The sequence below is a fragment of the Podarcis pityusensis genome (assembly GCF_964106645.2).
Source record: "Podarcis pityusensis genome assembly, chromosome: 7".
In the NCBI taxonomy this organism is placed as follows: Eukaryota; Metazoa; Chordata; class Lepidosauria; order Squamata; family Lacertidae; genus Podarcis; species Podarcis pityusensis.
The window spans coordinates 47,770,739-47,783,482 of record NC_138031.1 but is presented as its reverse complement, the minus strand read 5'-3'; the positions used below and the strand labels follow the sequence as shown (position 1 = coordinate 47,783,482).

Genomic DNA, 12,744 nt, shown 5'->3' with positions numbered 1-12,744 from the left:
TGTCCTTTTAATACTTAAAAAAAAAAAAATTAAGCCATGAGTAAAGAACCCACATTTTTTTCATATTTTTTTTTTCATCCACTGTAGGAATATTCTTTCCTGCTCTTACAGTAATTTCTGCCCCATAAAGGTACTAAATGTCATGCTTTCCCACCCATCCAGTTGTTCTTGTTCATTCTTTTTGGGGGGAATGGTGGGGAAACAGAAAATTTCTTTATTGTTGCTGCTTTATATATGAGTAGCAAAATATAAAATCAGAGCTCTGCAATAGTCAACTTATATAAGGAGAGGCTGTTTCTCCTGAATTTCACCCCCATCCCTTTCTAATCCTACCTCACAATCTCCCTCCTACAAGCTGTTCACCATGCCATCGTTTCCATGTGGTTAAAGAACACATTTTGAACGTTGTGGTTAAAATTCTGAATAAAACACAGCTTGCTCTGATCATGAAATCCACACCTCCGCTGCTCTGCTCCTATTATCCTACTAGGAAATGAGAAGTTGTTTCTTTCTTTCGGCTGGCAGAATTTTCCTGTGGTGGTGTTTTTTAAATGTTTTTCAAACAAGAAAGCTGTTATAATTAAAATTGATTTGGAAAAAAATCTGTCCAGGATTAAAAAATTAGTTACCTGGGGGGGGGGGGTTCATTATATAAATAGAAGAGCAAAGCATGTTAACCAGCATTAACAAAATTATGTCCGAAACTATTTCCTAAAAAAAGGCACTCTTTATTAATATATACGAATTTATAGGGGTAACATAAAAATCTGTGGGAGATTAGCAGCCAAACCTAAGAAATTTATATACTTGCTAGTTAGCATGAGAAGGGTCTAAGTCCACAGAGCTGTATTTCTGATAGGCAGGTATTCAGACCATAGAAATCCAGTTGGCATAGAGGGCTCCGTGTGATGTAATTTCCCCTCCTCTTCTGGAGAGGAAGGAGCGTACAGTCATACCTCATGTTATGTTTGCTTCATGTTACTTTTTTTCAGGTTGCGTCCCGCAGCAACCCGGAAGTACCGGAAAGGGTTACTTCCGGGTTTCGCCACTCATGCATGCGCAGTAGCACTAAATCGTGCTTCACGCATGTGCACAAACACCAAATCGCACCTGTGCAGATATGGCACTTCAGGTTGCGGGCTTTTCACGTTGTGAATGGGCCTCCGGAATGGATCCCGTTCGCAACTAGAGGTACCACTGTATAGTACTTCCTGTTCCTCTCTCTCTTCCTTTGACCAGCACTGGATGTAGACTTGCTCCAGCTTTAGGCACATACCTGAAGTTTGTTACACTGTAAATATAAGTATTTTACCTGCATGGTTTTTACTGCTGTCATGGCTGTGGAGCAATGCAAGATTATAAGTAAGTAAGTCATATTTTTACACTTACTTCCCAGGCTGTTGTCTGATTCTTTGTGAAGTGAGGTAAGAAGGCAGAAGCCAGCTTAATTCATAACTGGACTTGCTCAAAACAAGGTTTTACAACCTAATTCCTATGTTTTTAATTTTGCTTCCAAGGATGGAATTTTGAGACTCTGTTCAACCCACACACATGGGTGCCTGGAGGGATAAATTACAGTTAATATATCCTGTTTCTACTGCCACCATCTCTCTAGCAATTAGCTAAAAGGGTTGGGCAGGGAGATCTTTAAGCAGGCTGTGGCTGTGGGCAGGGCTTCTTGAGGCAGTGAGGCATAGGCCGCGTAGCATTCAAGACCCCTGCTCATTTATGCATTATTGAAATTCTGAAAATGCAAGAGTTTTCTTCTTCTTCAGTCTTCTGCTTGTGAGAAATACATTGTGAAGTATATATTTCCATGGAGATGCTGCTGTACTTGCCCAAGCAAATATGAACATAGTGTTACAAGCCACCCCAATATCTCCCTAGCAGCTGGATGAAATTATAGAGGTTGCAGGCATGCGACCAAGGGTTAGTGTTTCCTTTGAAAAATTATGCAGAGGCTAGTGTCTTTCTGATATATGGCTTATTTACACATATATACAACCTGGAGCTTTCAGTGGAGGAAATCATGGCGGCAACAATAAGCCCAGCACCATTCTTTCTCTGCAATCTCTCTTGCATTGCAGCGCACAACCCACCATAATGGTTCCCTCTGTGCTTGCTGGTTATATTACCCCAGCCCTAACCTCATAGCTTCTGTGCTAGCCTAAATTCTGGTCTCTCTTTTAACCCAGGGGAATATCCCTCCTTTGATGTGCTAGAGCTCATTACTAGAGTGGATTAGCTTGTCGCACCTATTCACACTTAGCCCTTGAGAGAGGGAGGAAACCAATACATTTGCAAATGAGATTTGCCCTTTTCATCCCTTTGTGTTGCCTAAATGGCTTATCCCTTTCATGGATCACTGCCTTTAAACTGAAGAAAATAGGAAAAACCACTGGGCCGGTAAGATACAATGGACAGAGTGCCTGAAGAACTATGGAGGGAGGCTCGTAACATTATACAGGAGGCAGCAACTAAAACCATCCCAATGAAAAGGAAATGCAAGAAAGCAAAGTGGCTGTCCAACGAGGCCTTACAAATAGTGGGGGAGAGAAGGCAAGCAAAATGCGAGGGAGATCGTGAAAGATACAGGAAATTGAATGCAGATTTCCAAAAAATAGCAAGGAGAGAAAAGAAGGCCTTCTTAAACGAGCAATGCAAAGAAATAGAGGAAAACAATAGAATGGGGAAAACCAGAGATCTGTTCAAGAAAATTGGAGATATGAAAGGAACATTTCGTACAAAGATTACCATAATAAAAGACAAAAGTGGAAAGGACCTAACAGAAGCAGAAGACATCAAGAAGAGGTGGCAAGAATACACAGAGGAACTATACCAGAAAGAAATGGATATCTTGTATATCCCAGGTAGTGTGGTTACTGACCTTGAGCCAGACATCCTGGAGAGTGAAGTCAAATGGGCCTTAGAAAGCACTGCTAATAACAAGGCCAGTGGAAGTGATGATATTCCAGCTGAACTATTTAAAATTTTAAAAGATGATGCTGTTAAGGTGCTACACTCAATATGCCAGCAAATTTGGAAAACTCAGCAGTGGCCAGAGGATTGGAGAAGATCAGTCTACATCCCAATCCCCAAGAAGGGCAGTGCCAAAGAATGCTCCAACTACCGCACATTTGCACTCATTTCACACGCTAGCAAGGTTATGCTTAAAATTCTCCAAGGCAGGCTTAAGCAGTATGTGGACCGAGAACTCCCAGAAGTGCAAGCTGGATTTCGAAGGGGCAGAGGAACCAGAGACCAAATTGCAAACATGCGCTGGATTATGGAGAAAGCTAGAGAGTTCCAGAAAGACATCTACTTCTGCTTCATTGACTATGCAAAAGCCTTTGACTGTGTCGACCACAGCAAACTATGGCAAGTTCTTAAAGAAATGGGAGTGCCTGATCACCTCATCTGTCTCCTGAGAAATCTCTATGCGGGACAAGAAGCTACAGTTAGAACTGGATATGGAACAACTAATTGGTTCAAAATTGGGAAAGGAGTACGGCAAGGCTGTATACTGTCTCCCTGGTTATTTAACTTATATGCAGAATTCATCATGCGAAAGGCTGGCCTGGATGAATCCCAAGCCGGAATTAAGATCGCCGGAAGAAATATCAACAACCTCAGATATGCAGATGACACAACCTTGATGGCAGAAAGTGAAGAGGAATTAAAGAACCTTTTAATGAGGGTGAAAGAGGAGAGCGCAAAATAGGGTCTGAAGCTCAACATCAAAAAAACGAAGATCATGGCCACTGGTCCCATCACCTCCTGGCAAATAGAAGGGGAAGAAATGGAGGCAGTGAGAGAATTTACTTTCTTGGGCTCCATGATAACTGCAGATGGTGACAGCAGTCACGAAATTAAAAGACGCCTGCTCCTTGGGAGAAAGGCGATGGCAAACCTAGACAGCATCTTAAAAAGCAGAGACATCACCTTGCCAACAAAGGTCCGTATAGTTAAAGCCATGGTTTTCCCAGTAGTGATGTATGGAAGTGAGAGCTGGACCATAAAGAAGGCTGATCGCCGAAGAATTGATGCTTTTGAATTATGGTGCTGGAGGAGACTCTTGAGAGTCCCATGGACTGCAAGAAGATCAAACGCATCCATTCTTAAGGAAATCAGCCCTGAGTGCTCACTGGAAGGACAGATCGTGAAGCTGAGGCTCCAATACTTTGGCCGCCTCATGAGAAGAGAAGACTCCCTGGAAAAGACCCTGATGTTGGGAAAGATTGAGGGCACAAGGAGAAGGGGACGACAGAGGACGAGATGGTTGGACAGTGTTCTCGAAGCCACAAACATGAGTCTGACCAAACTGCGGGAGGCAGTGGAAGACAGGAGTGCCTGGCGTGCTCTGGTCCATGGGGTCACGAAGAGCCGGACACGACTAAACAACTAAACAACAACAAAATGGCTTATCTCCAAGGGGTCACCTCACGAGGAAATTACCTGAGTTAATTAGCTGCTACACTTGTTGATTCTATGGGATTATAATGTCCAACACACAACCCAGGAAGTGTGCCTAGGTTATTCATATATTAACAGTAGCTAACCCACATCTCAAATCCACATGAGCTATTACAAGTCCTAACATACCAATTAAATCCGAACATTTATTAAACCCAAGCATTTAGCACCCACAGATCTGTAACAATATGCAGATATAGAATGAGATCAAGAAGTTAGCTGAGATCCAAGAAAACAGGATGCTAGAAATTTTGATTTCTAACATTTTTACATGGCTGAAGCATTGGTGGCTGCGCTGAAAACATTATCTGACCATAAATGTATTTTTCTGATTAGCAACCATTATTTTTCTGATTTGCAACCATAGCAGCAGGCACAGTATTAATTTTCAAGCACTGTAATACATTTATATTCTTTGCAGAGTGGTATGTGGTATTTGTTACAGTATTTGCTTTTTTAAAAGAGTTTTAAAAAATATTCAAGAATTTTCTAGTTTGTATATGAAGTGGGTGTTATCCAGTAGTGTAAACACCCACTTCATATACAAACTAGAAAATTCCTTGATATTGCTAAACAAAGATCACAAAAAACAAAAATATTATTGGTTGTTTAAAGGATTTTAAAACTGGCTTTGAAAAGAAATGAAACTGTAAATAATCTTCGGTTGTCAGGGCTATTATCCTGACATACCATAATACCTGGTAAGGCTATTGCTTGTGATCCCAAAGCTATGCCTATGGGAGTCCACAGAGTCCAGCTAATTTTAATTGATTTTGTCATCTGTGAGCGCTTGCAGCCTTGTCCAGAACAATCCCTGAAACCTCTTTTTTATTTTAATGAAACCAGATTGGCAGCCATGTTTTTTTTTTACTCAGCAGGGTGACAGGGAAGCTCTCTGTACTTTACATGTTTTGAGAGCTGTCTCTAATATGAAAGAACTCTACGTCTGTCTGTCTGTCTGTCTGTCTGTCTCTCTCTCTCTCTCTCTGCATATCTGGCAGGTAGCACTGCAAATCTTCAGCAATAATATTTTGCTTTGATGCAATTTTGAATAATGTCTTAATGCATGCTCACCTTTACCCTGTCAGGAATACTACCCTGCAAACAATCCTGGAATTAAGTTCAAGGACATTATTATTATTATTATTATTATTATTATTATTATTTTCACACCAAAAATAGTGATAATGAAGTCTGTGTTAATTAGGCACTTGCCTGCCAAACTCCCCTTTCAGTAATAATTCAGAATCTTCTTGTGATCTTTTGTTTGGCAAAATTGAAGAATTGCAAGTGTAAAATAACTCCCAGGACCTCATGCATCTTGCTTTCATTCCTCCCCAAATTAAAACTGAAGTGACATTTCCCCCTAGTATGCTGAGATAATTTTTGGTTCCGGGCTGTTTCTTTTTTACTTCAACAAATACAATGTTTTTCAGGAGAAGTTTCAAAATGGCATTTGTCATTGACGTAAAATATTTAAATAATTACTAAATAATACCATAAATAATGCAGCTGAATTATTAAGGCACACCAAAACAATAGATGAATAAGTAGCAATTTTTTTAGCAGTGGGACATGAAAAGTTTTTGTTTGAAGAGAGCATGGGTATCATTCAGTACAGACTCTCTAAGGCATTATATAGACAATGATTTTGGAAATTGGCCTGCTCTGTGATCTCTGGTCAAGTATATTTGCAGGTTTTTGTAGTGCTCCAAGCAATAAAAACTTGGGTTTTTATCTTCCTCATGTTGCCAAGAAGATGGAATAATATTTTTTTCTTAGTGGTATCAGATATACTTTACAAAATGTTACTTGAAATAAATACATTAAATGCTTAATTAAATGCTGAAATAACACTTTATACAAGAGCTTCTTTATGGCCACCATATAATTTCCTTTAGTGCAGCCTTTCCCAGCCTTCAGATGGACTACATCTCCCATCAGTCCCAGCTGACATGTCTGAAAGGCATCAGGCTGGGGAAGACTTCTTGAAAACTGTAAAAGTACGGATTGTTAAAGAAAAGTTAACTCCAAAGGGATTGGGATATTGAAGATCCTTGTTTCACTCCCCACCCCCCACTGACCAAATCACACAGAGAATAATATTGGGGGATTTTGTTCTTTTCATTGCAAGCAACTTTAATAGCTTCTTGTTCCATAAAATGATCCACCAAAGTTAATTACAGTGGTACCTCGGATTACATACGCTTCAGGTTACAGACTCCGCTAACCCAGAAATAGTGCTTCAGGTTAAGAACTTTGCTTCAGGATGAGAACAGAAATCGCGTGGCGGGGGCGCGGCAGCAGCGGAAGGCCCCATTAGCTAAAGTGGTGCTTCAGGTTAAGAACAGTTTCAGGTTAAGTACGGACCTCCGGAACGAATTAAGTACTTAACCCAAGGTACCACTGTATGGTGTAAGAGCACTAGAAGGTAGAGGTTGCTTGCCCAGCATCTGCCACATCTTAAAAAGAACAGAAGCAATACACCTAGATTGAGAGTATTTTTGAAGATGGCATAAAACAAGAGAAGTGGGAAGACTGATTTGAACAAAGGGGTACAAATGGGGGGGGGGGATTGTTTCCCTTCTGTTCCTGTCTCTCCTTGAGACCATGCAACCGTAAGGAAGGTGATTCCATGTAGGGCTTTTATTTTTCTCTTGTGAAATAGCAATACGTGCAACTCTCAACTTCTACAGGGGTAATGTTCCAGGGATTGTGTATGAAGCCAAAATTGTGTATGGTCATAACACATTAGCTTCAATGTTGGGTGGAATTGCCAAAGTCATTTTCCCCAGAACCCTGCCCCCTTTCCTTTTTTAAATTGCCAAGTGCATAAAGCTGAATGTGCACAAGTTAAATGCATGTAAGTTGCAAGTTGTTACCTGTGTAGTACAAGTCTGTGTCAAGGTCCAAGAGGGTTGATAAAGATCTCTTACGTTTTCATATAGAGGAGTTTATAGATTGCTTTCAGAAGTTTCTTTAACCTCAAGTACAAATTGCAGGAGGGTCATTGGCAGCCATTAATCCTTTCCCTTCATTTGGTAATGACAAAATTATAGCATAATACAAAACATGATACAAAACTTATTTTTTAATTTTGTAAATCTATACCTTGGTTTTTAGAACTATTTGCATCAGAGCAAAATATTATTCCTGAAGGTTTGCAGTACTAACTGCCAGATAATCAGAGAGAGAGAGAGTTCTTTCATATTGGAGACAGCTCTCCCAAACTATTTTTATCTGAGAGATAAAAGATACAAGTCCCTATATTTTATATCATATCATATATCATCTCTGGAGAGAAAAAGCAGCCTTTAGTTGCATGTAGTTTTCCCCTTAATGTAAATGCTCCGTTGTAACTCTTGCCATTACTTTTGAGATGTTTGTTTACATTATTTACATTCAGGACAGTATGCTCCTCTTCTGCATACCTTTAAAGTGCTTGTGAGGCATATTCTGCATTTGCCATAGTTTGACCTGCGTGCTGAGTGTTGAAAGGATGAGCAGTTAAGACATGAGCAGATGGTCCCTTGCAATTCCAGGGAGGATAGACAGAACAGATTTTAAAGGTTAAACAAAAGTGTGATGTTCCTGCTTCAAGAACAGTTTTCTCTCTGGATACTTTTAGACAGCATGTTTGTAATTGGCTCCCACAAAAGACACCCACAGCAGGGAATTATTCAGGCATATATCTGTGGCTATTACGTCTTGACAATCCACATTAGATGCCCCTGTAGGCTCAGCTTTGGGCTAAACATTTGACTATTGAGCAGCTACTGAAGAAATTAGTCAAATATTTGTGGCTGTAGTATTATGGTAAGGGGAAAAAAACCAAAATACTAGTTGAATGTCAAGGGTGGTTCCATAAATGCTTTGTGCAGGGTTCTTCTCTACATTTCTTCCTTCATTGGGTGTCGGATCAGTCATTAGCCTCTCTTTTCTTGCAGGACGTCAATGAATAGTATGTTCAGTGATTAGATTCGGTGGAATACATATTCATCATACTGCACAGACTTCTTCCTAGAGGAGTGTTCTCCTTAACTGGATTTCAAGTCATGAGCTTGGGTGTGAATCATCTTCTCAAGCCCAACTTTTTCACACTGGTTCTCCTAAAAGTTAGGGGGTTCAGATGAACCCAGCCATATGTTAAAAGAATGTAAGAGAGCATCACATGGGCTGGTCCCACCGCTGATGCAACTGGTGGCCACCATTATCCTCACCTGTGCAAAGGGGTCCTGTGCACATATTGACATACGCATGTAGACTTCCTCCATAGAAGTCCCTTTGCATAGTCTTGTGTATAGGCATCCTCTTCTCATATTTGCTGAATTGATTGGCTGAGGGCCTGATCACTTAACATCACCCCACTTTCTCCCTCAATCCTTAAGAGAGTTCATTTGATCACTCTGTTGTATGAAGCCAGCATGACTAGTAAACTTGAGGCTTATTCCAGCTATTGTGTCTTTTGTTACTCTGGAAAGTTCTGCACTTCTGGAAAGTTTTGGGCTCTTCAAATGATTACTTGACAATTTTCTTGGGGTGAAGGCAGACAGTCATTTTCAAGTGAGTTGGGAGTAGTTTGAATATACATTTTCTGCGTTCTGATTTCATTTCAGGAGAGATAAAATGTGTTCAGACCACCTCCATAATACAGTGCCTATCTTAATTCTTTGGATCCTTGCATGTGTGCACAGGAAAAGAGAGAGAGACAAACAGAAATCAATTAATTCCCCTTCTTCTCTCCAACCAGATATAATTCTGTAGCGGAAATGACAAGTGGGCAGAATGATCAACGGTTTTTGAAATGCATTGCAAACAAACATGTTTTTACTTGTCATGGCCACTGATTAGTATGCACATTTTAAAATGCACAATTAGTATGCATATTTGTTCAGGAAATATATGAATTGCAAATGGAAAACTTGATTTAAAACAAAAACTAAATCAGCAATTTAATTTGCTTAGATTTAAATCCTTCCTCTGTCCCAGAGGCAATCCTTTTTTGTTTAGAATATATTTGGGTCATTTCCAGCCATAATTCCATCGTTAATAGTGAATGGGATATGACCAACAGGTGACGAATAGCCACAGGCTGGATGTGGCAACTTTATCCTGCCTCCATGCAGCAGCTCTACCAAGCCTACCATCCACCTTCATGATGACACCCAAATACGTTCTAAACAAAACAAAGCCATTGCAACATAGGGAAGATGGATAAAGCTGATGAATGAGTTACGGGGCAGTAGTTTTAGCCTGCCATTTTGCAGCCCTACCAAGTTTTAATCAAGACGCAGAGAAAAAGTTTTTAAGAAAAACAAAAATGTTTCTAATATTTCAGCGTTTCTTTCCTGTGCTCTGTTTCCAATGCAAACTGAGGGAGGAGGCTAGAGCCGAATGAGGTCAGGATCCATTGAGGCTGAGCTGCTTTCCCCTCCCTCCCTCCCTCCCTGTAGCCTTCTCCTCATCCCTTGCAGTAGTGCCTTCCACCTGTGCCATCTCACCCTCTCTCCCCATAACCCACCACAGCACAGGCCGGCCACTGTAGTGCTGGTGTGCCTGCACTGACAGTGGGGATGCAGCTGAGGAGGCATTTCTTGACTCCAATGAATGTGTGGCACTGCCTGCAGGCAATGCATTCCTTGGAGGTTGGATGTGCCCACCCGCTTTGTGGATCCTGCCTCCCAGGACAGCCACCTCACTTTACCTTGGCTCAAGGGCAGGTGGGCTCTGTTTAAATAATAGAGTGAGCCGCACTCAAAGGCACTTGACAGGTTTCAGTCTCCTGGGATGGTTTGCACCTTCCACCCTCACCCAATCAGTGGTCCTGGATCATTGTTTTGTAGTAACTATCTCTAGGGACTATCTGTGGATTACCTCTGAATTAGCATGTGCCGATCAGCTTTGATGTTTTCCCGAGGAAGTACATCCTCATACAGAACCTCACCCTTTCATGTAAAACTTGGTTCTCACAATTATCTGTACTCTACATTTCCCTGCAGATAGAAGCATATTGATTACCTCCACTTCAGTCTCTTGTACACTTGTCAGAAGAACCTACCCAAGAAGCACATTGGTTTCTTATCACATTCATTTAATGCGACCTTTTACCAGACAAAGTTACTTGGTCATGGGTGTTGTTTCACCTGTGATAACTGGTATCATTGTTCAGTTTGGTTATGTACAGTGGTACCTCGGGTTACAGATGCTTCAGGTTACAGATTCCGCTAACCCAGAAATAGTACCTCGGGTAAAGAACTTTGCTTCAGGATGAGAACAGAAATCGGGCTCCGGTGGCAGCGGGAGGCCCCATTAACTAAAATGATACCTCAGGTTAAGAACAGTTTCAGGTTAAGAATGGAACTCCAGAACGAATTAAGTTCTTAACCCGAGGTACCACTGTAGTTTTTAATGTGTTTTATTTATTTTTATGACTACTTTGCTCTGTTTGCAATTATGTAAATCTTTTCATATTGTAAGCCGCCTTGAGCATTGTTTTAACTGTGGAAAGGTGGCATATAAATCAAATGATGATGATGGTGATTGTGATGATCTCCAGTACTTATTGATTCTTCTGTTTTGGATGTATCCCATAATTTAAGAACAGAATGAATCACTAAGTAGCAAAGACCTCATCTACTACCTGTACAAATCATTGCATATGTTATATAAGCTACAATTCATATGCAAGTATAGCTACAAAAGTTTTGCAGGTGTGTGCTGATGACTGCTGTTGTGAGGGGGTAGATAAGCATGCCACGAGCCTTTTGACATGAACTTAGCAAAAGGATACTTTTTATTTTCAAGCGTAGAAAGACATCAGTGCCAAAGAATAGTAAAAAGGTATTCGGCAAGACAAGTATTCATGGTATAGCCTTTAGAAACATTAATATTTTATATTAATAATGTTTCTAAAACACAGAATTGGCTATTCCATATAATATATGCTACCAAATGTCTATTTCTGCCCCATGTCCTTCAGGAATTGACTTAATATGCCACAGTTTTCATTAGCTGCTCAGTTCTACTGCCTTCCATTTCATCAGTTCAGAATTCCATGGAAGTTACCTCTATGATATTCTTTAAGGGTTCGTGACTTGTTTCTGCAACTGCGCTCCTCTTTATTTCCTCAGAGCAGTGATCAAAATCACAGGAAGATGGATCACAATTTAAGCACTGAATACAGTTCGCTTCTCAAAAACTAAAAAATAATGCTTTTTTAAAAGTCAATTTATTTTTATACTTCCCTCACTTAAAAAAAAGAGGCACCTATTGCAGTCTCATTGTGTTAAACTGATGCTATTGCACTGCTTGTCAAGATGCCATGATGGAACTAACCACTTGGGCGATTATTACAACAAGAAGCCTTGCTTTAGACTGTGCTGTCAATAAGTGTAATGCAGATGATGCTGTTGTGACAGGCTTGTCCTTAGAATTAGAAGGAAGATGACTTGAGCAAATGAACTGGAACAGCCCACTTCCTCTACTGTACTGTACTGAATTTATAAATGACATGAGGATACTTGTTTTTTTTCGTGTGCAGTGTGTGTGTGTGTTGGGGGGCTGTACATTATTTTGCTTGGAACCTATGTTCACTCATGTTGCAAAGCATTGTCAGTGCTGATCAGCAGTTAGAAATGTAGATATGATGGGATGACTTCTTCCTGCTTTTTTTCCTTCAAGGATATCTAGTGAACATTCTCCAAAGCTTCAGATCCGAAGCCACAGTTACTTGAGGGCAGTGAGCGAAGTTTCAATCAATAGGAGTTTGGATAGCCTGGACCCTGCAGCTCTGCTGACTTCTCCCAAATTTCGTTCCCGGAATGAGAGCTACATGAGGGCCATGAGCACTATTAGTCAGGTGAGTGACATGTGTGCAAAACTGAGAAAACATGGTTGGCATCAGTTGCCAGCCTGAGTAGTTCTCAAGTGAAAGCAAATATGTGATTAATTGCATGGCTAGATTTTTTAAAAACACTTGTTTAAAACCAAATCCTCAGTATTCCATCCTACTCATGATGGGGGTATGCTGATAGAAACAGGCTGGATTTCAATGGGTGGGTTGACCAGGGGCAGCAAACAGGTTTAACCACCACCTGAATGTAGTTCATAATTGTGCTCCTTCACTATTTTCCCCTTTACTTTCCTTGAAATGTTCACAGTTGCCATTTACATCTACAGTCGTACCTTGGAAGTCGAACGGAATCTGTTCCAGAAGTCTGTTTGACTTCCAAAATGTTCATAAACCAAAGTGTGGCTTCTGATTGGCTTCAA

At 40.6% G+C, this 12,744-nt stretch overlaps 1 protein-coding gene across 15 annotated transcripts in view; it reads left to right on the top strand.

The window, feature by feature from the left end:
* The window catches only part of DLGAP1 (DLG associated protein 1), a 307,198-nt gene that overhangs the window by 211,972 nt on the left and 82,482 nt on the right, over positions 1 to 12,744 (top strand). For all 15 annotated transcript variants that reach the window (XM_081013083.1, XM_081013091.1, XM_081013086.1 and 12 more), the window contains one exon: positions 12,154 to 12,331. In XM_081013083.1, the coding sequence (XP_080869209.1) occupies positions 12,154 to 12,331 (178 nt within the window). The remainder of the gene's footprint in view (positions 1 to 12,153; positions 12,332 to 12,744) is intronic.